At 56.8% G+C, this 25,197-nt stretch overlaps 2 protein-coding genes across 19 annotated transcripts in view; both read left to right on the top strand.

Annotated features, from left to right (window-relative positions):
* The window catches only part of SPEG (SPEG complex locus), a 48,101-nt gene extending 28,225 nt beyond the window's left edge, over positions 1-19,876 (top strand). For 2 of the 7 annotated variants that reach the window (XM_023529734.1, XM_023529733.1), the window contains 25 exons: positions 387-510; positions 627-802; positions 2,953-3,065; positions 3,488-3,656; positions 3,907-4,003; positions 4,131-4,331; positions 5,388-5,445; positions 6,038-6,115; positions 6,213-6,391; positions 6,916-6,942; positions 7,599-7,751; positions 7,915-7,957; positions 8,967-9,035; positions 9,302-11,288; positions 11,639-11,770; positions 14,388-14,504; positions 14,657-14,824; positions 14,937-15,059; positions 15,233-15,400; positions 15,523-16,144; positions 16,658-16,897; positions 16,986-17,209; positions 18,056-18,131; positions 18,356-18,505; positions 18,849-19,317. In XM_023529734.1, coding sequence (XP_023385502.1) covers positions 387-510; positions 627-802; positions 2,953-3,065; positions 3,488-3,656; positions 3,907-4,003; positions 4,131-4,331; positions 5,388-5,445; positions 6,038-6,115; positions 6,213-6,391; positions 6,916-6,942; positions 7,599-7,751; positions 7,915-7,957; positions 8,967-9,035; positions 9,302-11,288; positions 11,639-11,770; positions 14,388-14,504; positions 14,657-14,824; positions 14,937-15,059; positions 15,233-15,400; positions 15,523-16,144; positions 16,658-16,897; positions 16,986-17,209; positions 18,056-18,131; positions 18,356-18,505; positions 18,849-19,041 — 5,687 coding nt within the window. In that variant the 3' untranslated portion in view covers positions 19,042-19,317. Of the gene's footprint in view, positions 1-386; positions 511-626; positions 803-2,697; positions 2,804-2,952; positions 3,066-3,487; positions 3,657-3,906; positions 4,004-4,130; positions 4,332-5,387; positions 5,446-6,037; positions 6,116-6,212; positions 6,392-6,915; positions 6,943-7,598; positions 7,752-7,914; positions 7,958-8,966; positions 9,036-9,301; positions 11,289-11,638; positions 11,771-14,387; positions 14,505-14,656; positions 14,825-14,936; positions 15,060-15,232; positions 15,401-15,522; positions 16,145-16,657; positions 16,898-16,985; positions 17,210-18,055; positions 18,132-18,355; positions 18,506-18,848 lie in introns of those variants that run through there. The other 5 variants (XM_011358528.2, XR_002779920.1, XM_023529735.1 and 2 more) reach the window with 5 other exon arrangements.
* A 108-nt stretch (positions 19,877-19,984) lies between these two features.
* The window catches only part of LOC105291031 (CAVP-target protein), a 22,895-nt gene continuing 17,682 nt past the window's right edge, over positions 19,985-25,197 (top strand). The window contains exons 1-5 of one of the 12 annotated variants that reach the window (XR_002779935.1): positions 19,985-22,415; positions 22,750-23,057; positions 23,688-23,829; positions 24,008-24,075; positions 24,771-25,195. Coding sequence is in view for 1 of the 12 variants with exons in the window: in XM_011358527.2 (XP_011356829.1) it covers positions 22,288-22,415; positions 22,750-23,057; positions 23,688-23,829; positions 24,008-24,146 (717 nt within the window). In the remaining 11 variants the exon portion in view is untranslated. Of the gene's footprint in view, positions 22,416-22,749; positions 23,058-23,687; positions 24,400-24,704; positions 25,196-25,197 lie in introns of those variants that run through there. The other 11 variants (XR_002779933.1, XR_002779932.1, XR_002779929.1 and 8 more) reach the window with 11 other exon arrangements.

Here is a 25,197-nt window from a genome sequence, read left to right as displayed (position 1 = left end):
TCTTATGAGGCGGGGGTTGGAGCTGCTTAACTGGGAAACTGGGTCCCCATGATGGAGGCTCAGGGGCTGGTCTGGACATGAGAGCTGTGATGGGAACAGCATGGCCAAGCGTGACCTTGACTGTCAGAGTGCTTGCTTCTCACTCCTGAAAGCAGTACTCACAATGGGTGGGGCTGAGGCTCTGGAGTCAGACAAGCTGGGGGTGCAGTCCCAGTTCTGCCACTTTCTGGCTGTGTTCTCTAGACAAATCGCTAAGCCTCTCTGAACCTCAGCTTCCTCATCTGTAAAAATGGAGCTCACATGGTGACTGGGAGGATTAAAGGAGCGGTAGGTACTAGGGATCTGGCGTCAAGCCCAGCATAGCACATGTGTTCTCCTCCTGCCAGGCCCGCCCCTGGAGGAAGCACCTGCTGTGCTGGACAAGCCAGACCTCGTGTATGTGGTGGAGGGACAGCCTGCCACTGTCACCGTTACCTTCAACCATGTGGAGGCCCAGGTCGTCTGGAGGAGGTGGGGCCCGTTTTTGCATGCCTCACTTTCCGCAAGTGGCAGTCCAACTCCGGCCATCCTGGCCTGACCTCCCTGTGGATGGATCCTGGGTGACCACCATATCATGTGTCCCTTAGCTGCCGAGGGGCCCTGCTAGAGGCGCGGGCAGGTGTGTATGAGTTGAGTCAGCCAGATGACGACCAGCACTGTCTTCGGATCTGCCGGGTGAGCCGCCGGGACATGGGGGCCCTCACCTGCACCGCCCGAAACCGCCACGGCACGCAGGCCTGCTCGGTCACACTGGCACTGGCAGGTGGGTGATAGCGAGCCTCCTTTCCTCTCTTCCCTCTGAGGCCCACAGCCCTCTCCTCACATCCTTACGGGCACACTCCTGCCTGCCAGTCTGCGGTCCCCCGTCTCAGGCCTATCCATCTAATGGCCATAATAATACCAGTATTACTAATAACAGTAATAGGACTAATAAGTTATTTATTGAGCACCAATATGTGCTAGGCTCAGTGCTAAGTACCTTACTGTATTACCTCATTTAATATTTACATCAACCCTGCGAGATGAAAGTCAGTTACTCTCCCCATTTTACAGATGCAGAAACTGAGGCTCAGAGAGTGCCAAGTATCAGGTCCAAGGTCACACAATAAGTACAAGAGCTGGGATTCAAGCCCAGATGCCTAACTCCAGAGCCGGAGGGTACTCTTCGCTCCTGTGTTAAACACGACAGGAAATAGTACCTCGAATGTAACAAGAGCAAGTTGATTTACAAAAGAAAGAAGCCCAAGTGAGCACGTCTTATCACCAGACTCCCAGCTCTGGGGATCCTGACTGCTCTTTGCACGGCCTGTTGGGCAGAGCTTCCCAACCTTTGTAGTGAGGACCCTTTTTATAATTTCTCCTTCAAGGATGTAGTTGCTCAACCCCTAGCATACGTTAAGTAGTCATTGTCTTGTTTTTCGGTTTGTTAATTAAGTCTAGACTTATGTAACTGCCACTCAGAACTTCGGACCTGCGCCAGCCAAACAGTGTTACCTGCTGAGTAGATTCAATTCCAACCAAATGTAAAGAAAGTGACATTTTAGTTAGCACAGGCAAGCTCATCATGGGTAAATGTGCATTCTCTGTTGCTTTTTAAAAAATTGTTGAAATTCACTTGAAACCTTCCAGTCCTTTGACCTTCATGGAGCCTGCCCCCAACCCCCTCTCCCCCACCCTGGCTAGAAACCAGATTCCTAGAGGGGAGGGAAGGCGTCTTTACAGTGGAAGAGATAAGTAAGAGGAGGGTGTGTGAGGAAGAGATGGGGAAGCCACCTGGTCCTGCAGTGGATGGTGGATGGGTGGGGCCACAGATTGTGACTGAGAGAAACTGTGTCCCAGCCAGCCAGGGCTAGAACAGGCCTGGGGCTTGGATCTACACCCTCACCCATTGTGCCTCACACCCCACCCCCAGGCAGGGCAAGCGGAATGGCTCCTTTACTCCACGTCTGCCCCACTGTAGCATCTTTCCCACTCTCAGGAAGTCCTCCCCTTTTATCTGTGTAAAACCAGGCTGTGCACCTGGTGTGGCGGATGGTGGTCCCTGCCCAGTGCCCCTGCTCTTCCCTCAGGGCCCAATCACTCCCACTCCCCCAAAAGCCATGATCCTCAAACATGCTCTGGAGGGGAGCACCAGGAAGTCACCAGCTCCTCTGCAAAGCACTTTGTAATATTTATTTAATTCCATCTTGAGAATTAGAAGCCACTTTATAAGGAAATAGCATCATCGCATGATATCTGTAGAGAATATAATTACAGTCACACGTGGGAGAACTAAGCTGAGAATTGGTATTGAACCCTATCTTGCCATCTCCATTTAAATATTTAAATAAGATTCAGAGATAAAACTTAAAGACAGAGGCATTGCCATTGTGCACTTGATTCAGGGTCACAGGCGGAGCGGCCTGCAGGGCCCAGGACTGTAAAGTCAGAGCCCTCGGTGGAACTGTGCAGAAGAGCGATCACCCACAGGGGGCAGCATCGAGCCACTCCTCAGCAGCCCATTAATGCAGTGAGGGAAGAGGCTCAGGCTGGCCAGTACTGATTTTTCAAGAGCGGCAGGAAAGCCAGATTTCTTTTGTGTGTGAAAATCTCCTAATTTGAAAGCTGGCAGATAAACAGAGAAGGTCAAACAAAGCAAGCCTGCATCTTCTGGCTTAGGTTTTCTAAGATTTGGAGAACATCACGTATGGATTTACAGGGAGAGCGCTTGGTGCAGGCAAGGAACTCTGGTGTGCCCAGGGGCCACGTTTGAGAACCCCAGTGGGTGAGGTGCTGGGACTCTAGGAGGTGGGTGGGTGGGGTCTGATGAGCCAATTGCTGAGGGAGGGGTTGGAGAGGGGCTGAGGAGGCAGGCCCTCGTGACTCCAACATCCTGTCCCCCTTCCTTCCCTACTCCCACCCTATGTGTTTCAGAGGCCCCCCGGTTTGAGTCCATCATGGAGGACGTGGAAGTGGAGGCTGGGGAAACTGCTCGGTTTGCTGTGGTGGTTGAGGGGAAACCACTGCCGGACATCATGTGGTACAAGGTCAGAGGGTGATGAAGGCCTCAGGGGAGTCTAGCCTGGGGCTGGCCAGGAGCCTGGGAGGAGGGAGGAGGGGTTTCCTGAGCATGTGGGAGGGGTCCCGTTGGCTTTGGGAGAAGGGGAACCCAGGCAGAAGAGCAAAGGTGTTGCCCAAAGTGCAGTTGGGAGAAGGAAGTGGGACCCAGGGTGCTGGGAGATGCTGGTGGGGGTTTGAAGAACCAGGGGACAAATTGGGGGGTGCAGGACTATTAGTGAGAGATAAGGGTGGAGCCAATTCTGGGTCCTGGGAGAAGCGAGGCCCCTGGGGCTGAGGGGTTCCTGGCTCTGAGGTAGGAGGGAGATGGTGTCTCTGGCATGGAGGTGAAGCTAGGTCCCAGGTGGAGGCGAAGCCAGGCCCAGGCTGGAGGTGACAGCCAACTCTGTAGGATGAGGTGCTGCTGACCGAGAGCAGCCACGTGAGCTTCGTGTATGAGGAGGCAGAGTGCTCCCTGGTGGTGCTCAGCACGGGGGCCCAGGATGGCGGCGTCTATACCTGCACAGCCCGGAACCTGGCTGGAGAAGTTTCCTGCAAAGCAGAGTTGGCTGTGCATTCAGGTGGGCTGATATTCCAGGAGAGAAGGGCAAAGTGCTTACCCCCAGGAAGTGAGCCCCTGGCCAAGTCACTCACCTGGCTGTACGCTCTTTGACCCCCTACATCCACCAGCCCCAGCATCGCCCCCCCCCCAGGCCCCTAACATTCTTGCTGCTCTTCTGTCTCCTCCATCTGCCCTGCCCTGCCTGTCCCAGTTTCTGCCCTCATTCCTCTCTCACCCTCCCCATCTAACGCCAAGCGTCTCTTCCCCAGCTCAGACAGCTATGGAGGTGGAGGGGGCTGGGGAAGATGAGGAGCAGCGAGGAAGGAGACTGAGTGACTTTTATGACATCCACCAGGAGATTGGCAGGTGTGGGGCGAGGAGGGGGTGTGGTGTCTGGGGGCCAAGAGCAGCTGGGTCTGAGGGTGGGAGGGCGTGGAGAGCCAGGGCTGCAGTGGTGCCTGAATCCCAACCTCTCCCTGTGTCATGTACCCAGGGGTGCCTTCTCCTACCTGAGGCGTGTGGTGGAGCGTAGCTCTGGCCTGGAGTTTGCGGCTAAGTTCATCCCCAGCCAGGCCAAGCCAAAGGCATCGGCGTGGCGGGAGGCCCGGCTGCTGGCCCGGCTTCAGCATGACTGTGTCCTCTACTTCCACGAAGCCTTCGAGAGGCGTCGGGGACTGGTCATTGTCACCGAGCTGTATCCTGGGACAGACAGGCTGTGTGTCTGGGGGACATGTGGCCTGAATGACTGGTCCTTGTAACAGCCAATTAGCAGTGTGTTTCACACTTTACAAAGTGGTCCCATTGACACTTGGGAGGGGCTGACTGCCTTTACAAAATGTGCCCATTTATAGTTGGGAGTTCTGAAAGAATCTTATAAATACTTCACAGAGCGGGCTCTGGAGACTTCTGGGAAAAACAACATTTTTTAGTCCATTTTTTTTTAGCTTAAACTTACATAGCCCTTAATGTGTGCCTAAAAGTTTTACAAAAACTAACTAATTTAATTCTCATGGAATTTTATCATCCCCATTTTACAGAGGATGAAACTGAGGTGCAGAGAGATTAAGTAACTCACTTGAAGTCACACAGCTAGCAAAAGGCATGTGATTTTTATCACGAAATGCAGTACAGTATATCTGGACATCATCAATACTTGGCTTTATTTGGAGGCTCTTTCCATAAAGAATGGATTTTAGCCTTGCATGAGAGCTATGGTTAAACAAAGCACTCTGTGGTAAGGATGCTGGGGGGTTGGCTTGTCACTCCCTCTAGCAGAGTGACCATGTCCTTCACAGCAGCATCCCAGTCTGCACTGTTAATACCCAAACCTCAGCAAAATGACCAATTATTATGTGTCATAGACCTTGTAGGCTATTGAGTAGAATCAAGAGATTCCATCGACAGTCAACAAAATTCTACTCTAACTTGATCCTTGTAAATACCTCATGGGGTGGGCGAGAGGAGATATCTCCATTTTACACTTGAAGGAACCTAGGCTCAGAGAGGTTAGGCAGAGGTTTGCCTGAGTTCCCACACCAAGTGAGAGTTCAAACAGGGTTGTCCCATCTGTGTACCCAGAGGATGGGGAAGTGTGAAGACACAGTCACTAAATGGTGTCAGATACACTTTAAGGGGAAGGAGAGAACCCTGTGCTGAGCTGGGATCTGACTTGAGCTGTGGGTGGAGGGCACTGCCCAGGGAGGGCCAGACGGTTGGCACTGGTCACTATTCTCCTTAATCCAGGACCTAGCTGCACAGAGGAGCTGCTGGAGCGAATGGCCAGGAAACCCACCGTGTGTGAGTCTGAGGTGAGGGCAGTGGGTGGCAGGAGTTAGGTTGGGGACTAGCGTTCACCCCCCTGAGCTCTGAGAACTGAGGGGTGGCTCCTGGGCATGCCATCTGTGCCCATGAATAGACCAGGAGTAGTCGGGGAGGGCGCTGTCCGGCCGGCGGCAGAGCCTCCTTCCCCCATCAGACCAGACCCCAACCTGGGACTTGCACTGTCCTCTGTTAATCTCAGCGGACCCACCCTGGCTCCTGACTGTTGTTTCTTAATCTTCCTCACGTAAACATTCCTCAAACATTTCTCCCAGAAGGAGCGCCACCTGGACTCCATTCGGTCTCACTGGTGTCCTGCCACGTAGAGCTGTACACGTTGTGCACTGCACAGTTCTATTTATTATAATGTAAATGGCTTTCTTCTATAGTTATGCTGTGCCTGAGCTGTGTAGCTGTACATGAAAGTCCTGGACCTCAGCCCCCAAATCTGTTTCAACCCCCTCCACCAGCCATCTGAAGGCCACTTTCCAGGCATGGCTTGACCTCTTGCCACAGCCCTGGTGGTAATCAATGTAATACCCCACCCTTCTCCCATGGACTCTGGGCCACCTGTTTCCACAGATCCGGGCCTACATGCGGCAGGTGCTAGAGGGAATCTGCTACCTGCACCAGAACCATGTGTTACACCTGGATGTCAAGGTGAGGTGCAGGTAGGGGTGGGAAGCAGATGGCCCCTGGGGAAGCCAGGCCTCTTCACTCTTCACTCACCTCCCATACCTTGCCTTGTGTCCTGTAGCCTGAGAACCTGCTGCTATGGGATGGCGCAGAGGGTGAAGAGCAGGTGAGGATCTGTGACTTTGGGAATGCCCAGGAGCTGACTCTAGGAGAACCCCAGTACAGCCAATATGGCACACCTGAGTTCGTGGCGCCTGAGATTGTCAACCAGACCCCTGTGTCTGGCGTCACTGACATCTGGTAATGTTGGCATACTGAGCTGCTGGGGTCGGCCAGGGAAGCTGCCCTCAGTGCCACGCTGGGGACTTGCTCACTGGCAGAGAGGAGCTTGACTAAGCCCAGATTCCTTTTCTGACAGTCAACTTACAGGTCACTTGCCCACAGTTACTACCTGCCCCTCATCAATCAGAGATGACCCAGTCACTCAAGGCCTCAGGCCTGTTAGTCCTTGGTTCCTTGTCTCCCCTGGTGGTGGGCCTCCCTCTCTGCAACCACTTCCCTTCCCTGCAGTGAGGCAGGCACCTGTCTGTTGGTTCCCAGACTCATGGCTTCCTGGGCTGGCCCTGCCATGACCCTTGACCTCTCCAGGGATGTCTGGAACTCCGGGTTTAGAGTCCTCCCTGAAAGAGGCGCCCCTATGTCCGTTTGTCCATGACTATGTTCACAGGGGGGCCCTTTTTCCTTGGTTTCTTGTCGGTTGGGACTGTCCACTTCTGGTAGGCGGTAGGCTGTCCCCTCACTAACCTACTCTCCTTTCCCCACAGGCCTGTGGGTGTCGTTGCCTTCCTCTGGTAAGGACCTCTCTGAACTCAGGACCTCAGTCTCCAATGGTCTCTTAGCAGGTCCACCCGTAACATTTGCATGGCCTGGGGCTAGAGAGCACTTGGGGATCTGCAGTCCATCCCTTCTCCTCCTCTCCCCCGCCCCCACTCCTTCCTGCATGGCAAGGGACCCCACGTGCATGAATGTGGACACCCCCAGCCTGTGTGTCTAAGTCTGTCCACACCACAGCCCTCCATGAGGGGTGGGAACACTGGCTGGATGGAGAGAGGCCAGTGCAGGCTCAGTGCCATCCAGGTGGGAACTACAAGGTCCTGACTGTCCATCAGGGACTAGAAGGGGTAGGCTCAGGCTCAATGGGGCATATCCCCCGGGCATAGACTCCTTACCTCAAAGACAGGCCATGGCTGGAGGAGGGACCGAACAGGTCCTCTAAAGCACAAGCCTAGGGCAGTACTGCCTCCCCACCTGTGCTGGGGGTGGTCGGGGAGGACAGGCGAGAATCTGAAAGACCACCCCTCTGCCCAGATTCACCCAGCCTTCTCTGGCCCCATAGCCACAGGGCATCCACCTGTCCCCAGCCCTATGTCCCCACAGGCATCCCGTCATCACTGCCTGAGCCCCAGGGCCCTACCTACCTCTCACTCTGCCCTCTCTACCCCTACAGTCTGACGGGAATCTCCCCGTTTGTTGGGGAAAACGATCGGACAACGTTGATGAACATCCAAAACTACAATGTGGCCTTTGAGGAGACCACATTCCTGAGCCTGAGCAGGGAGGCCCGGAGCTTCCTCATCACAGTGCTGGTGCAGGACCAGCTGTGAGTGTGAGGGCCTGAGGGGGTCGCCCACCTGCAGAGTCCCCTCATGCCAACCCTTACCGCTGCCCAGGCCTCTGCCTTTAGATGTTCAATCCTCCAAACATTTATTGACTGCCTGAATTAATGAATGATAAATCTCTGCTTAATTCTCATTCCTTTACAGGAGGCCTACCGCAGAGGAGACCCTGGAACATCCTTGGTTCAAAGTGAGTCTAGTTCTGCAAAGTCATGGTGGAAGAGGCAGAGGAAGAGAGAATGTTATTAATAACTCCGTTTATTGAGTACCTACTGTGTGCAGTTACCATGATAGGCATTTTATATACTTATGATCTAGCAGCCTCATAATAGCTCTGCAAAGAAAGGTGTTACTCCCCTTTGGTTGATAAAGAAATGGAGGCTTACGTTGGGATACCATGGACTCCAAGGCATGGGTCTGGACCCTCCCCCATCCCGGGCGTCCTCGTCAGGGCTCTCCCTGGCTCCTGAGACCAGCCCTGGTCCTTCTCACTCTTGTGCGCCCACCTCTGTCCTGCACATACTGTGGTTGGTAGGTGGCCTGGCTTCTTGGCTTTAAGCTCTGTGTGGGCAAAGTTCTTACTCATTCATCTTCAAACCCCAGCACCACAGGACACAGTGCTGTGTGAGGGCCGAGGTTCAGCAAATGACCTAGAAAGAGCAACTGAATAAACTATCCAGTGAGCATGTGCTGGATCAACTGAAGGCTGAGGTCATTCTCGTATCTGTCCCTGGAGACACGAGCCTTGTTTCCCAGATCAGAAATGAGCTCCAAAGAGGACAGCCTGGGTGGTTGGCTGAGGGAAGCATCTGTTTTGGTCTGGCCCACCAAGACAGCAGATGTCTGAGGTGCTGGTTCTACATGGAGACAGATGGTGAGCTGGGCAGCAGGGCCCAGGTCAGGGACCTAAGCACAGGCCTCCTATGGCAGTCAATGTACCAGAACAGAGCCTCGAGCCCTGGTGAAAGCCCACCCCACGAGCCACCAATTTTCAGCCTCTCCTGTTAGGTTCGGGGAATTTGTCCACACGTGGGCACCTTGGCTGAGGGAGTTGTGACAGATCTTGGGGGTCCCCTTACCCCAGCAGCCTGGACTCGATGCTGCTCAGTCCACTGTCCATTCCTGTGGACTTTGTTTCTCCACTGAGGGTCTAGGTTGACAGAGGACTTTCCCTCAGTCTCTCTTTCCTGGGTTTGCAGACACAGGTAAAGGGCGCAGAGGTGAGCACAGATCACCTGAAGCTGTTCCTCTCCCGGCGGAGGTGGCAGGTGAGTTTGGCTGAGCCCTGCTCTGTGCCTTCCACCTTCTTTCTTATTCTGCAGCCTTCTCTAACCCTACCTTTTTTCTATCATGTGTCCTCACTTCCTGCTCACCTATCTTCATCTGCTTTTTATTCTCTCAACTCCCAGCTTCCCCTATGTCCCCCGACCCTCCGCCTGCCTTAGGCCTTTTCCCTCAGAGCAGACGAAGGCCCGAGTGGGTCAGTCCGGCTCCAGGAGTCCCTGAGCTCTGACTCTAGTACTCTTGTCTCCAGCGCTCCCAGATCAGCTACAAGTGCCACCTGATGCTGCGCCCCATCCCTGAGCTGCTGCGGGCACCCCCGGAGCGGGTGTGGGTGGCTGTGCCCAGAAGACCACCCACCAGTGGGGGGCTCTCATCTTCCTCGGACTCCGAAGAGGAGGAGTTGGAGGAGCTGCCCTCAGTGCCCCGACCACTGCAGCCTGAGTTCTCAGGCTCCCGTGTGTCCCTTACTGACATTCCCACGGAGGATGAGGCCCTGGGGACCCCAGAGGCTGGGGCTGCCACCCCCATGGAGTGGCAAGAGCAGGGAAGGGCCACCTCTCAGGACCAGGAGGCTCCCAGCCCTCAGGCCCTCCCCTCCCCAAGCCAGGAGCCCCTGGCGGGGCCCAGCCCCCTGCGGGGAGAACTCCGGAGGGGCAGCTCAGCTGAGAGCGCCCTGCCCCGGGCCGGGCCGAGGGAGCCGGGCCGGGGCCTGCAAAAGGCAGCATCTGTGGAGCTGCCACAGCGTCGGAGCCCCAGCCCGGGGGCCACCCGCCTGACCCGGGGAGGCCTGGGTGAGGGCGAGTATGCCCAGAGGCTGCAGGCCCTGCGCCAGCGGCTGCTGCGGGGGGGCCCTGAGGATGGCAAGGTCAGCGGCCTCAGGGGTCCCCTGCTAGAGAGCCTGGGGAACCGTGCCCGGGACCCCCGGCTGGCACGGGCTGCCTCCAGTGAGGCAGCACCCCGACACCAGCCTCCCCCCGAGACTCGGGGCCTGCAGAAGAGCAGCAGCTTCTCACAGGGTGAGGCAGAGCCCCGGGGCCGGCACCGCCGTGCTGGGGCACCCCTTGAGATCCCTGTGGCCCGGCTTGGGGCCCGCAGACTGCAGGAGTCTCCTTCCTTGTCTGCCCTCAGTGAGACCCAGCCACCCAGCCCTGTACGGCCCAGTGCCCCCAAACCCAGTGTCCCCAAACCCAGTGCCCCCAAGTCTCCAAAACTTTCTACCACGACACCCAATGATACTCCCCAGTCCTTGGCACCCCAGCCTGCCCAGAAGAAGGCCCCAGAGTCCAAGGTAGAAGCAATCCCAGCCCCCAAGCCTACACAGCCCCCTGTGGCTCTGCAAACCCCAATGTCCCCCCTCACACCCTATGCCCAGATCATACAGTCACTGCAGCTGTCAGGCCAGGGGCAAAGCCTCCCACAGGGCCCTGCCACACCTCCAACGGAGCCCAAGTCCCACCCGGCTGTGTTCGCCAGGGTGGCCTCCCCAGCTCGGGGAGCTTCCGACAAACGTGTGCCTTCAGCGGCGGCTCACCCAGTGCCAGCCGAGAAAGCCCAGGTCCCCACGGTGCCCCGCAGGCCAGGTAGCAGTCTTAGCAGCAGCATCGAGAACCTGGAGTCAGAGGCCGTGTTCGAGGCCAAGTTCAAGCGCAGCCGGGAGTCGCCCCTGTCGCGGGGGCTGCGAATGCTGAGCCGCTCACGCTCGGAGGAGCGCGGCCCCTTCCGCGGGGCGGAGGAGGACGGCATGTACCGGCCCAGCCCGGCGGGCACGCCGCTGGAGATGGTGCGACGGCCCGAGCGCTCCCGCTCCGTGCAGGACCTCAGGGCGGTCGGGGAACCCGGCCTCGTCCGCCGCCTCTCGCTGTCGCTGTCCCAGCGGCTCCGGCGGACCCCGCCTGCGCAACGCCACCCGGCCTGGGAGACCCGCGGCGGGGACGGGGAGAGCTCGGAGGGCGGCAGCTCGGCGCGGGGCTCCCCGGTGCTAGCGGTGCGCAGGCGGCTCAGCTCCACACTGGAGCGGTTGTCCAGCCGCTTGCAGCGCAGCGGCAGCAGCGAGGACTCGGGGGGCGCGTCGGGCCGCAGCACACCGCTTTTCGGACGGCTGCGCAGGGCCACGTCCGAGGGCGAGAGTCTGCGGCGCCTGGACCTCCCCCACAACCAGCTGGCCGGCCAGGCTGGCGCCACCACTCCTTCTGCGGAGTCCCTGGGCTCCGAGGCCAGTGCCACATCAGGTGGCTCAGGTGAAGAGGGGCAGAGTGGCAGTGGAGTGTGAACAAGTGTGAGTGGGCTAGGGATGCAGGGCTGAAATGACAGGTGCAAGGTGCGGAAGAGGTGGGCAGCGCTGGACAGTGGCTCTGGGAGGAGGAGAGGGCCAGGGACACCCACTAGAAAGAGGCTGAAGAGGTGCTGGAGGCCCCTGAGGATGCAGTTGGCGGGGCTGGAGTGGCTGGAGGCTGAGGGGCAGAGGCTGGAGTGGAAGCAGGCAGGGGCCAAAGCTGGGTGTTCTCTGCGTCTCTGGGCTGAGGGCTGCGGGAGGTGGGAGCTGTCTGGTACTGGCTGGGCAGGTGCTCAGGCCCCTGGGTCTACACAGCTCCTGGAGAAAGCCGAAGCCGTCTTCGCTGGGGCCTCTCTCGGCTACGGAAGGACAAGGGGTCATCACAGCCAAACCTCTCTGCCAGTGTCCAGGAGGATTTGGGTCACCAATATGTGCGCAGCGAGTCAGGTAAGAGAGGCCTGCTGGGTGACTAGGCCCTTCCCGCCCCAGGGAAAATTCCTAGCTAGGTGGGAGATGGGCCATCTCCAGGAGCCCTGGCAGTGGTGGAAGGGGCTTTGAGTCAGGAAAACAGCAATAGCAGCAGCTGCCATTAATTAGCAATACAAAGTGTCATTAAACACTTTACCAGCACTGCCCTCCTCAACCCTCCCACAGTGCTGAGGAACTATTGGTATCAAGTCTGCATTTTACAGGTGAGGAAACAGAGGCTCAGCCATGCCATGTAAGCAGTTTATGGAAGGCACAGAGCTGGTAGTAAGAGCTGGTAGTAAGTGTGACCCTGTGCAGCCAGACCCCGGAAGCAGCTTTGGGACACCATACTGCCTATCTTTGGCTAGCCTCCTCCCTCATGAGAAAGTCTAGAAGGTTTCTGTAACTGGGTGTAGTTCTGAAGGAGCTCAGGGTATGGCTCCCCTGTCCCCACAGCCCCCATGCTGATGTGTGTATGCTCGAACGTGCATGCAAAGACATTCCTTCTCTCCCATCCTAGAGGCCCACAATCTGGTCCGTGCCCCCAAGTCTCCATTTCGCCTGACTACCCCTCCCTGGCCCCCCTGCCCTGTGGAAGGCACTTCCTTCGGGGGGGAGGGGAACATGGGATATGCCCTGGTTTGTTTCTCTACCCAGGTGTCCTGGGCTACAGAGAGGCAAGTATTCCCCACTTCAGGTTACCCCAATCCCTCACCTGAAAATGGGGCATTACTCAAGGACGACACACAAAGGCTTCGAGAGGCCAGGTTTCCCAGATCAGGATGCAGAAAAGAGCAGGCCCACCAAGCCAGGCCCTGTGCAGGGTCTTTATCAGTCACCAGCTCTGTTCTCCAGTTTCCTGATAAAACTGCTCAGAACCGTTCCAGCCATGCCTTAGCTGGGCTTGAGGTGATTGTGTCTGGCCTTGGCCAGGGGAGCTGAGGCATCTTTCTTGAGGTAGTGGGCAGTGGGGGCTGTAGTAAGGGAAGAGGAGGTGGGGAGGCCAGTTGGTGAAGGCAGGGGGTGGAGAAGAAGAGGGAATGAGACAGAGAGAGGGAAGCCAGCACAGAGGTCTGGGGACAGCTGATCCCTTCCCATCTGGGACCTCCCTCCCAGGTTTGTTTTGCTTGTGCAGCTGATTTCCTGCTGAGGCAGTGTGCCCTTACCTCATCTTCTCCCCCCTCCCTGCAGAAGAAGGCTGTCCCATGTTCACTTTACCAACTAAACTAGCCCCTGGGGGATGGAGGTAGGACTGGCAGCAGGGCCAGGGTCACCTTCCGCCTCTCTTCCTGGCCTCCCTCTCCCTCCCTCTTACCCAGCACCCTCACTTGGTCTGGAGGTAGCCATTGACGAAATACGTTCGTTCTATGTTGTTGGGCCCTCAGTGTGGGACCCTCAGTGTGGGACCCCTCCTTGCGGAACATGAGTGCAGTGGGCAGGCATGATGCTGTCCTGCCCATCCACTCCTGCTGAGCATTCTTCTCCTCCTGCCCAGCTCACCCCAACCCCTACTCCCTCCTGGTCCTTCAGACAGGCAGCAGCTGGGGCTCCCAGGGGTATCTGTGCCCACATGAAAAAAATCCACCCACCCATACCTACCCCTAGTGGCCAGAATCAGATTGGGATATTTCTAAGGAGACGTGCCCGGAAGCAGGAATGCTCGTCCTTATAGGATTAAGGAGCCACAGACTGGGTGCACTAGGGCAGAGACCTTGGCCTATCTGCACCCTGGCCATGGCCCATTCAGCAGCCAGCTGAGAAGCCAGCATTGCTGAAACAGTTTCTTTCTCTAGGGAATCTTTGCCTGGCTCTCTACTAGGCATATTAACAAGTTCATAATCATAACAACAGCAAGAGTTAACTTGAGACTTATTATTATATCTTAGAGACACATGATAAACACTTTCTGTGCTTCTTGTAATTCTAACAACTCTGTGAGCTTGGCGTTATTCTTTTCTTCAATTTACAGGCAAGACATGGTCCAAGGTCATGCAGTCACTGTCTCTTGCCCCTTCAAAAGCTCTCACCACTTAGCTGACCTGAAGGATTATCAGAAGGTCTAGATGAGGGGAAGAGGAGGCTGACACACTTGCGGGCTCTGCCCCAGTTTTGCCTTGACTTCAGATCTTTCGAGACTGCATATTTTGATTGAACATTACGTTCAACCTCAGGAGTCTCAGTTCCGGGCACCAGCTCCGCTCACTTGCCCTGTGGTGCCCCAGAGGGAGTGGGTATGGCCAGATCTTAACCATTGCAGTTTTTCAATATTTATTTACTTTTATTTTATTTAATGAATGTGTATAAGAGCACTTAAACGTAGTGCCAGGCCCTGCTCTAAGTGGTTCACAAACATAGGCGGTGACTACCAAGTATCTTCAATAAATAGTCAGTGAAAGAGGAAAAGATTCACACAGTGAATGTCGGGGGAGAATGATGCTCGCCCCAGAGAACATCAGCATGGGGTTCTACTTTCTGCATCTGATTGGGAAGATACAACCTTTCGCTCGGCTCCCCAGCTCTCACACAGACCCTCCCCTCCCTCGTCGGTAAGTGAGCCGGGTCCCCTCAGACCCATGGCTGTCTGCTCTCCCTCCAGACTTCCCCCCAGTCTTCCACATCAAACTCAAGGACCAGGTGCTGCTGGAGGGAGAGGCAGCCACTCTGCTCTGCCTGCCGGCAGCCTGCCCTGCACCCCACATCTCCTGGATGAAAGGCAAGTAGATTACTTCTTCTCAGAGAGGGACATAGGCAAGTGGCCACAAGGCCTGCAGATGCTTGGGGTGGGGGGCGTGGCAACCGAGGGGGACCGGAGGACCACATGGGCAGCTCCACTCAGCAGCCCTTCTTGCCCCTCCTTGCCCCCAGATAAGCAGTCCCTGCGGTCAGAGCCCTCGGTGATCATCGTGTCCTGCAAAGACGGGCGGCAGCTGCTGAGTATCCCCCGGGCGGGCAAGCGGCATGCTGGGCTCTATGAGTGCTCAGCCACCAATGTCCTAGGCAGCGTCACCAGCTCTTGTACCGTGGCTGTAGCTCGTGAGCCTGGGGCAGGGACCAAGGGGGGCAGTGATGGGGGATGTTGGGGCAGGGCTAGATTGGCCCTAAACAGGAACTTAGGGGCTCACTGGGGCTCCCCTCCTTTTGCCAGGTGTCCCAGGAAAACTAGCTCCTCCCGAGGTGCCCCAGACCTACCAAGACACAGCGCTGGTGCTCTGGAAGCCAGGAGACAGCAGGGCACCCTGCACGTACACGCTGGAGCGGCGGGTGGATGGTGAGGGCCCGCGGAGGCTGGTGGGGGGAGAGGGGAGCAGGTGGAAGGCAGAGAAGCCCGGAGACAAGTGCCCTTCCCTGGCAGAGGTCCCGTCCCTGGGCTCCTTACAGAAAGCACTAGGAGCTTGGGCCACTCCTTCTGTGACCTCAGCCTCTCCCTCATGCCGCCTGCAGGGGAGTCATCCTGGCACCCCGTGAGCTCAGGTATCCTTGACTGTTACCACAATGTGACCCACCTACCAATCGGTGTGACCGTGAGGTTCCGTGTGGCCTGTGCCAACCGCGCTGGACAAGGGCCTTTCAGCAACCCTTCTGAGAAGGTCTTCATCAGGGGCATGCAAGGTCAGTGGAGTGGGGGGGGACAGAGAAGGAAGGGGACCCTGAACCCATGGTCCACCTCCTCAGAGCACCATGGTTTCGCCTCCAGGGGTGCCATAATCATGATTTCCTTTCTCTCCACTTAGATTCCTCAGCTCTGTCACCGGCTGCTCACCAAGATGCCCCTGTTACCTCAGGGCTAACCAGGGCCCCACCTCCCGACTCTCCTACCTCACTAGCCCCATCCCCAACCCCCACTGCAGCCCCTGCTCCCCCAGGCCCCCAATCAGCCATTTTCAGCCCTTCATCTCCCCCAAGACCCCCCGGCCAGGCCTTGTCCTCACTCAAGGCTGTGGGTCCACCGCCCCAAACCCCCCCACGAAAGCACAGGGGCCTGCAGGCTGCCCGGCAAGCAGAGCCCACCCCACCCAGTACCCATGTTCCCCTGAGTGAGCCCGAGTCTTCCGTCCCTGACGCTGGGACCCCGACCGCAGCCTCCACCCCTCAAGCGGTTAAACCAGTGTCTTCCTCTACTCCCTTGTATATGGTGACTTCCTTTGTGTCTGCACCACCAGCCCCTGAACCCCCAGCCCCTGAGCCCCCTCCTGAGCCCACCAAGGTAACTGTGCGGACCCTCAGCCCAACCAAGGAGGTGGTCAGTCCCCCCGGGGATGGTCCCCCCACCTCTCCAGGGCCAGGGCCGGAGGGCACCACTCTTCGGCAGGGCCTCCCTCAGAAGCCCTACACCTTCCTGGAGGAGAAGGCCAGGCAAGCAGGGCCCGGGGAAGGAAGGAGGGCAGAGGGGGGAGTGGGAGGAGCATAAGGGAAGGAAGGAGGGCAGAGGGGGGAGTGGGAGGAGCACAGGGATCAGGGAGAAGACCAGACTGCCCGGCCAGGGTTGGGGAGGTGCTGAGATCTGGGTCCTCAGTACTATTGAGTTCAAATTTTCTCTGGGCCAGGCACTGTGCTAAGCTCTGTAACCATATGATCTCATTTAATCCTCACAACTTGGAGAAGGAGCCACTGCATTATTATCATCATCACCCATTTCACAGATGGGAAAACTGAGGTTAGAGAGGTTATGGGATTTGCCTAAGGTTCAGAGCCACTGAGTGGTAGAACTGAGACGAACCCAAATCGCTAAGATTGAACTCCAGAGCCCATACTTGGAACCACTGCTTTCTTGCCTCCCGGGCTCCCTGCTCCCCTTACCCCGTTAGCCTGCACAATGGAGGTGTCCCCCTGTCTCCTCTGAGCCTGTGGTGTTCCTCCAACACATAGGGGCCGCTTTGGTGTAGTGCGCTCATGCCGGGAGAATGCCACCGGGCGGACGTTCGTGGCCAAGATCGTGCCCTATGCTGCCGAGGGCAAGAGGCGGGTCCTGCAGGAGTACGAAGTGCTGCGCACCCTGCACCACGAGCGGCTCATGTCGCTGCACGAGGCCTACATCACCCCACGTTACCTTGTGCTCATCACTGAGAGCTGCGGCAACCGGGAGCTCCTCTGTGGGCTCAGCGACAGGTAGCTGGGCACTCGGGGCGAGTAGGGAGCAAGCAAGATTGGAGGAGGTGGGCTGAGATATCACCTGCCTCCCCTGGGCCCACTCCAGATTCCGATATTCGGAGGATGACGTGGCCACCTACGTGGTGCAGTTGCTACAAGGCCTGGACTACCTCCACGGCCGACACGTGCTGCACCTGGACATCAAGCCGGACAACCTACTGCTGGCCCCTGACAACGCCCTCAAGATCGTGGACTTCGGCAGTGCCCAGCCCTACAACCCCCAGGCCCTGCGGCCCCTCGGCCACCGCACGGGCACGCTGGAGTTTATGGGTGAGGGCACCATGGCAGCTAGGGTAGGGGGTTGAGGTACTGTCAAAAGGGCAGCAGCCAGAGCTCACCCCACTTCACCCACATATGTGCCATTTATTGAGTGCTTACTGTATGCAAGCAATGAACAAAGTCCCTTGCGTAGGTTTTTATTTTTTCCAATTTATAATAGTGCTGGAGATTTGCATAACATTACCCCCATTTTACAGATAAGAAAACAGTCATAGAGAGGTTATTTGTCCAATATCAGACAGTTTTTAATGGTCAAGCCAGAATTTGATAAAGCTGGAAAGATAGGAGAATCAATGATTGATTTATAAAAATAAGGAAAATCAGCTACCATTTAGCTACTTGCTAAATACTTTATGTTCATTATCTCTATTCCTTAGAGTCATTCTGCAAGCCATACTTTACAAATGAAAACATAGAAAGACAGACAGATTTAGTACATTGCCCAGGGTCTTATAGTTAGAAGGGGCAGGCCTGGAATTAGGGCCAGCCAGGCCAGTATCAAAGGCTCTTAATCTTTGCGTTAGCCAGACTCTTTGTGAATGGCCTCCCTACCTCTGAGTTGATCCAAGGGAGCCAGTGACCCTGGTTCTCAGTAACTCTGTAGTTCTGGGAACCCCCACCATTGGTGCCTGATTCTTCAGATGACCCACATCTTTCCTGGGGGACACCCCACTCCCATCCTGCCTGCTGTCATCCAGGGCCTGCTGCTCTGGTTGTACCTATAGTTTGGTGACCTGGGCATTGTCCTGCTCCTCAAGCCCCCAGGGGCCTCCCCTGCCTCTCTCTACTTCCCCGCCACCAGGAAACTGGTTCGACTTGGCCTCTGTCTCCTGTCAGCTCCTGAGATGGTGAAGGGAGAACCCATCGGCTCTGCCACAGATATCTGGGGAGTGGGTGTGCTCACTTATATCATGTGAGTGCCCCCAAGACCCACCTTCTGCCTACACCCTCTGCTCCCTCCCTACCTGCCCAGTACACATGTGAATGTGCATATGCATGCACACATGTGTATGTGCATAGGTACAGGCAGCCCTGTCCTTCAGTGCCGTGCCCCTCAGAACCCCCACACTGATGTCCCCTTGGACCTGTGAGTTGACCCTCAGTTCATGTGTGTCAACTCAACTTTATCCACCACAGGCTCAGTGGACACTCTCCGTTTTATGAGCCAGATCCCCAAGAAACAGAGGCTCGTATTGTGGGGGGCCGCTTCGATGCCTTCCAGCTATACCCCAACACCTCCCAAAGCGCCACCCTCTTCTTGCGAAAGGTCCTCTCAGTACACCCTTGGTAAGTGGGCCCCACGCCTGCCAACCCCTCAGCATTTCCTGCCTCTGGCCTTGGACTGCCCTGGCCCAGCCTATGCCTAAGATCCCCAAACTCCTCCCCTGCTCCCAAGAATACACTGTTGCTACTAATACATTGTTGCCCACCATTTAAAGCTTATAAGAGCCCTGTGACATAGGCAGAATCACTGTCCCCATTCCAGAGATTGGGAAACTGAGCCTCAGAGTTGCCCAAGGTCACTCGCTAGGGATGAATCCAGTACTGGGACTCTGATCATGAGGGGACAGAACCCTGCCCTGCTCCAGGCCATCCCTCTAGGCTCACCATCCCTGGCCTGGCCTGGCAGGAGCCGGCCCTCCCTGCAGGACTGCCTGGCCCACCCGTGGCTTCAAGACGCCTACCTGATGAAGCTGCGCCGCCAGACACTCACCTTCACCACCAACCGGCTCAAGGAGTTTCTGGGTGAGCAGCGGCGCCGTAGGGCCGAGGCCGCCACCCGTCACAAGGTGCTGCTCCGCTCCTACCCAGGCAGCCCCTAGCGGCTCGGACCACAGCCTGGCCCCGGGCCTCCACTCGGGGCTCCTGCTGATAACGCGGGACATTCCAGGGCCCACACTGAGCCGGGTGGGCCCGGGGCTTCGGACACCACCAGCAGCAACATCCGGCCGGGCTATTTACCTCATGGATCTGTGGGGACAGAGGCCCCAGGCTTTGGCCAATGCCACCAGGCCAGAGCCAGAGTGGGAGACTCATTGGCCAGGCTGGGCTGAGTTAGGATCAGGAAGAGGGGCAAGAATGGAATGGGGAAGTGAGAGGAAAGGATGGGAAACTCTAGGAAGGTTCTGGGAGTGCATCTGGGGGAAAACCAACCAAGGAGGGTGTGAGTGGCTGGAGAGGTGGAAAAGGAAAGAGCCCAGGGCGTCAAGGCCATGGGCTGGGAGTGAGTGTCAATGAAGGAGGGATAGGACATAGAGACAGTGTCAGGGTGCCAAAGGCAGCAGGTAAGAGAGGGCAGTGAGGTAGGTGAGGAAGAGGAGAGAGGACTCAGGTGGGGATGGGATAGGCCAGCTGCCCGCATCCCGGAAGAAGCATGAAGGGCTGGAGGCAGAAGGCAGTGGTCACTCAAGCCAGTACTCTCTTCCTGTCCTGGTGGATACAGCTCTGGGCACTCTGTGCTGGCCCAAGGATGTCCCCACTGCCCCTCTGTGGCCTTCACCCTTCTTCCCATTCATATTTATTTATTTATTGACTTTTATGAAGTTTCCCTTCTATCCAATCCCTATTGCTCATGTTGTCCTGACCATCCCCTAGCCATCCAGCTGTCTGTGCAGCTGCTGTCTGTCACAAGGAAAATAAAAACAACAAGCAGCAGGACCTATGTGTGGTCTATGGGGAGAGATGGCTGTGGGTGCAGGGTGCTGGGACAGGAGCATTTCAGCCTTCTGTGGGCCAGTGAGAGCCCAGCGGTACCAGTTAGCACCTTTGAAACTCTCCCCTGCCTTCCTTGACCCTCCTGGCCCCTTATTTCTCCCTTATTCCTGGTGGGAGGAGAGACTTTGGTCTGCTTCTCCCTCTGAAATTTCTGGAATCCTGGCAGGAGCACTGAATCCCCACCACCACCCTCTAACCAGACTCTGGTGGCCCCCACCTCTTCTCATGTGTTCTGTCATTACACCTTGGAGGATGCTGGGCCCTGGAGTGGACTGGCCCACACCCCAATCCTAGCTCAGCCTCCTTCACTCTGCTCAGAAGACTGGCTAGCTCTGGTCCTGACCCCTGGAGGTCATCATGATGATTGGTGAGAGCAGGTGGTGTGAAGAGCTGCAGAGGAGGCCTGGGCAGGCCCATGCCCACGCTGTCAGTGTTAGAGCACCAATCAGGGTACCAGCTGCCCAGGGCAGCTGTGAGTGCTCTGGTCAGTGGGTCTGCTGTGGTAGGGCCACAGACAATCATGTTCCTAGGCCCCAGGGATACTCAGCCTGGACCTCTGGTCCTCACTACAAGCTTGGGGGTCTGCTGGGTATGAAGACGCCTTGAATCTAACTGCAGTGCCACAGAATGGTCACTGGGTCCTAGAACTGAGTTGCCGTGCTCTGAGGTGAGGTGAGGGGAAAGCCAGTCCTTCCCCCTTTAGCCCTTGAAAACTCTGTTTCTTGACAAAGTGACAGGAATAAAGCCTCCACCATAAGCAAAGAGCTGGCACTGGTATATTACTGATCAAGGTCGAGAGCCCCTTGGCCAGAGCTCAAACAACCCTCTGCCTAGCCCAGCACAGCCTCTCTGGCTTCTCAGGACCCCAGGGAAGAGCCAGTCCCCACCATCATAAAATAACAGGATGTTAAAGCACCTGGAAGGGACCAGAGAGACACCTTGCTCACCTGTCATTTTAGTGATGAAGATATACAGTTTGCCTGTGAGGATCTCTAATCCCCTACTCAGTGCAAGTGTTTTCATATAAAAATGAGGTGCCTGAACTCATATCTTGATAAATGGTAAAATTTCTCTCCCATCCCCCCTCTGATCTTGAGCTTCCTTCCCATCTCCATTGGAAATGACATGTGAACTGCTTGTTCCAAACCCAGAGGAGCAAAGGTAATTTTTGTCAGCAGAGCTGTGTCAAAATTACTCTGATCAAAAAGTGACAGTGCTCCACACCTGGGCGGGCACTTACAGTGAATGGAAGCAGTGCGATACCTGGTGACCTGGCCTGGGCAGACTGAACTCCAGGGATGTCCCAGAGGGTCTAACCTTACCCCTTCACCCCAGGTGGTCTGATGCCCCTATGTATCAGCTTTGCCCCAAAATGAGCTTGAGCCGACCTAAAGTTGCTGAGTCAGTATTAGTGTCAATCTCCAGAGACAGTGCAGCCTGGCCAGACCCTACCATGTCACATGGAGGAGAGTGAGTGGAGATGGATGGGTGGCAGGAGGGGATGCTATTCTCCAAAATCTTAAGGTCCCCTCTAGGTTTATCTCAGTTTACCGCCAGAGGGCACAGTGAGGAAATGACTACCCTAGACTCTTCTGGCGGGAGGGAGAGAGTAAGGTGCTTCTGGATTGGTCCTGACAGCCACATGGCCCTCGCATAATTGGCTGGATGGGCAGTGAAGTGTGCTGCTAATCTGGCTTCATTTAGGGACACCCCCGCAAATACTGGCATCCTTAACCTATGGTGTCCCCGGGAAGGGCACACTGTCCCATTGTCCAGAGACTGACCTGAGTATAAAGTTGCTCCCGCAGGAAGCTGAATCTCCTGTCGGCTGAGGCCTCATGTGATCCTCCCGGGAGTGGGATGGATATCCTCTGTCCTGAGAGGGGTGGGGCCGTGTCCAGCTGTCCCGGCACTGACGCGAGGTGCACCCCAGAGCCGCTCAGGTTTCCCCCGTGCCCCGCCTGTCCCAGTGGCTGAGCCAGCATCCCAGGCATCCTCGGGCTAAATAAGGAGCCTGCTTGGGTCAGGGGGCGGGCGCTGGGGTCCCCGGGGGGCTTGGGGCAACCACGCCAAACAAGGCAAGAAGGGGAGCCATGTATAAAACCAGGGCCCAGGGCTGAACACCTGCCCGCGTTCCTAGTGCACCTTCCGGAAGGGCTCCGTGCAGCCTGCTATCCAGGTAGTTGACTTAGGTCCCGAAGTCGACCGCCCCCTGCCCCACGGTGAGTCCCGACCAACCCTAGACACTCCCACACCAGGTATGTCCTTAATCCGAAGGGAAAAGCCTGAAAGTCTCAATCTCTAGGTCAGCCTAGACCCCCCTCCCCGCCCCGTGTTTGTTTTCCGCTCCCCAGATGTCCAAAGCAGCTCCCGCCAAAAAACCTGCGGCTGCGGCCCCGCCTCCCGGATGTACCCTGGATATTAACGACCCCCAGGTCCAGAAAGCGGCCATTCGTATCCAGGCCTCTTACAGGGGCCACAGGTGAGGTGGAGCCCCGGAGCCCTCGGAAGGAAAGGGGCTACAATCTCATTCCTGCATCAGGGAGTGGGGGGTGGGGGGATACCTAGCACAGTGACTGGACCGCTAGGGTGACTGGATTTAGGGAAGAGCGGTTACCGAGATGTGGAAGAGTGACTGACAGATCATTTTATTAGGGTAACGATTCAGGGGCGCCCCCCTACCTTCCCTCAACCCCAAGTTTAAGGATCTAGTAGGCCGGGGATGGGGGCAGAATACGGTGTGCGGGCAGACAGGGCTGCGGGCGGGTGGGAACAGTGTCATGGGAGCTCTAGGCCCCGATACCGCCCGCGGGTAGGTCCCGGAAGGAGCTGCGGGAGAAGGGGCCGCCGCGAGTGCTGGAGCCGCTGAAGGACGTGGTGTTGATCGAGGGCAGCGCGGCTAAGCTGACTTGCCGCATTTCGGCTTTCCCGGACCCATTTATCCGCTGGAGCAAGGATGGCAAGGAGCTGCGCGACGGGCCCAAGTATCGCTACGTCTTTGAGGACCCTGACGTGGTCGCATTGGTGGTGCGCGATGGAGAGCTGGCGGACTTGGGCCAGTACAGCATCAACGTAACCAATCCCTTTGGCCAGTGCTCCGACTCGGCGCGCATCCTCGTGGAAGGTACGCGCGCCCCCGGTGCAGTGCCACAGAGCCGGGCAGCTCCACCCCGCGGGCGTCCGCAGCGGGGTCCCGCTGCGCATTCAGCGCTGGGCCTACCCGAATCCGGGTGGAGATGTGGCCAGCCCAGCCCCAGCAGAGCCTGAGGCATAGAGCAGGGCGCAGCGCGGCGCAGCGCAGGCTGGGTAGCTCTTCTCCATCCAGGATGCCGTCCCACCCGGGCTAAGAAATCTCTATGGGCTTCAATCACTTGACTTCAAGGCCCGAAGGTCACAGTGAGCCAGAGGCAGAGCCAGAGTTAGACAGAGCCCTGGTCTTCCTACTCCCAACCCCGGGCAATTTCCACTACCCGAAGCTCTCTCCAAGGAACTTTGAGATGTGTGAACATTCCTGGGCTTTCACCCCGTAGTATTTCTTTTGATTCTCTATTCAACCCCATAAATTAGGAAGGGCAGAGATGTCTTGTTTAACTGAGTTATTGAAGCCCCAGAGAGGCTAAAGACCTCCCCAACGTCAAACTGCGAGTTTAAATCCATCTGGTATTTAATACCGGTATTAGCTGAGGAGGTGATGTCCCTTCCCTGCCTCACCCTAGGTCCCTCACTGGGTCGCATTCCCTTTCCCTTCCTCTAGTCCCGGCGAAAATTCAAAAGGGACCAGATAACACCAAGGCGCGCAAAGGCACCACGGTGACGCTGACTGCAGAGATCTTGGGCGAGCCAGCGCCCGACGTGGGCTGGACCAAGGACGGGGAGGACATCGAGGAGGACGACAGGCGAGGGCGGGAATCTGCTGCAAGGGCAGGGACTGGAGCTGGGAGCCTGGGCGGGAAGGGGCCAAGAAAATCAGCGGAAGTAGGACCGGGGCGGGGAACTGGGAGGCGAACAGAGCTGGCTAATTAGCCTGGCCCAGTAAACTGACCCGTGACCCCGCCCCGCCTCCTTCTCCCGCAGGGTGTTCTTCGAGATCGGCAGTACCACCACGACGCTGACCATCCGCCGGGCCACACCCCAGGACAGCGGCAAGTACGAGGTGTACGTGGAGAACAGCCTGGGCATGGACCAGAGCTTTGCTCGCGTGGACGTGGCCTGAAAGGGACCCTCAGACCTTTCGCCCTGGCTCCAAGCCGGGGGGTGGGTGGCACCAACAACCCCTCTCCATCTTGCTTAATAAAGCTGCTCTCTCTGACCTTCCGCATCTATTCTCGTCTTTTGAGTTGCCATTTCCTCTCCCTAGCACACACAACCACACTTATTTCAGACCTACACACCGAGGTCACAGAATGTTGGGATCAGAGGGAAGTTTGGAGAGTGCCTAGTTCAGTGCCTTACTTTACAGACAGTAAGTCCAGGATAAGCTTCTCTCACGGTTGGAAGTTTCATCACTTGCCAGCGGGAAGGGCAGAGGCGTCTGTGACTCCGCTTTCTCTTCTTTTGTATGCCTCAAGCCTCACCCTCTGCTGGGGGCGTTGCGCGCTGGTCACGCCCGTTTCAAGGCTGACCACACCCCCTCCTGGTCTGTAGCCTGGCTTCTCCCTGTGACCTAGTTCTCTACTTTGGCTGCTACCCCTGGGCCCATTCCCAGACTGCTCCCGGTCCTAATTCGCGTCCCGGCCTTTGCTTCTCAGGTCCCACTCTTCTTTTCATTTAGACCCGCCCTTCCGATCCCTTGGCCAAGTCCCCGAGTCCTCTCCTAAGTTCCAAACTCTCTGCTCAGAAGTGGGGACGTAACTTAAGAACTACAATTCCCGGCAGACTCTGCGAAGTTCTCGCGAGTGGCGAGAAGACACGTGCACGGAAGGAGCGCGCAGTAGCCGGCAGCAGAGCTGAAATAAAGGGGACTGGTGGTAAAAAGCTCTGATGGAGGGTTGGCAAAAGCGGTGAAGGGCAGGGAACGGCCCTTATAGGGCGGCTCGGAGATCCCGGCTGGCTCCTCGCACGTCCGGCGCTTTGCTGGTTCCACAACTCCTGAATACGCGAGGGTTTATCAGAGTCAGTTGTGAGGTTCAGTGGGTCTGCAGTCAGTCCTGTGAATCCAGAGATTCAGCACTTGGTAGTATTGGGACTCGGAGTTGGTATGTTAAGTGTTTGGGATGCTAAGGGAACCTGTCTTTTGATTCAGGGTTCATCACCTAGAGGTTAGT

Source organism: Pteropus vampyrus, unplaced genomic scaffold (assembly GCF_000151845.1).
Source record: "Pteropus vampyrus isolate Shadow unplaced genomic scaffold, Pvam_2.0 Scaffold42, whole genome shotgun sequence".
NCBI lineage: Eukaryota > Metazoa > Chordata > Mammalia > Chiroptera > Pteropodidae > Pteropus > Pteropus vampyrus.
The sequence above is the reverse complement of the archived record's forward strand: the minus strand, read 5'-3'. Positions and strand labels throughout refer to the sequence as shown.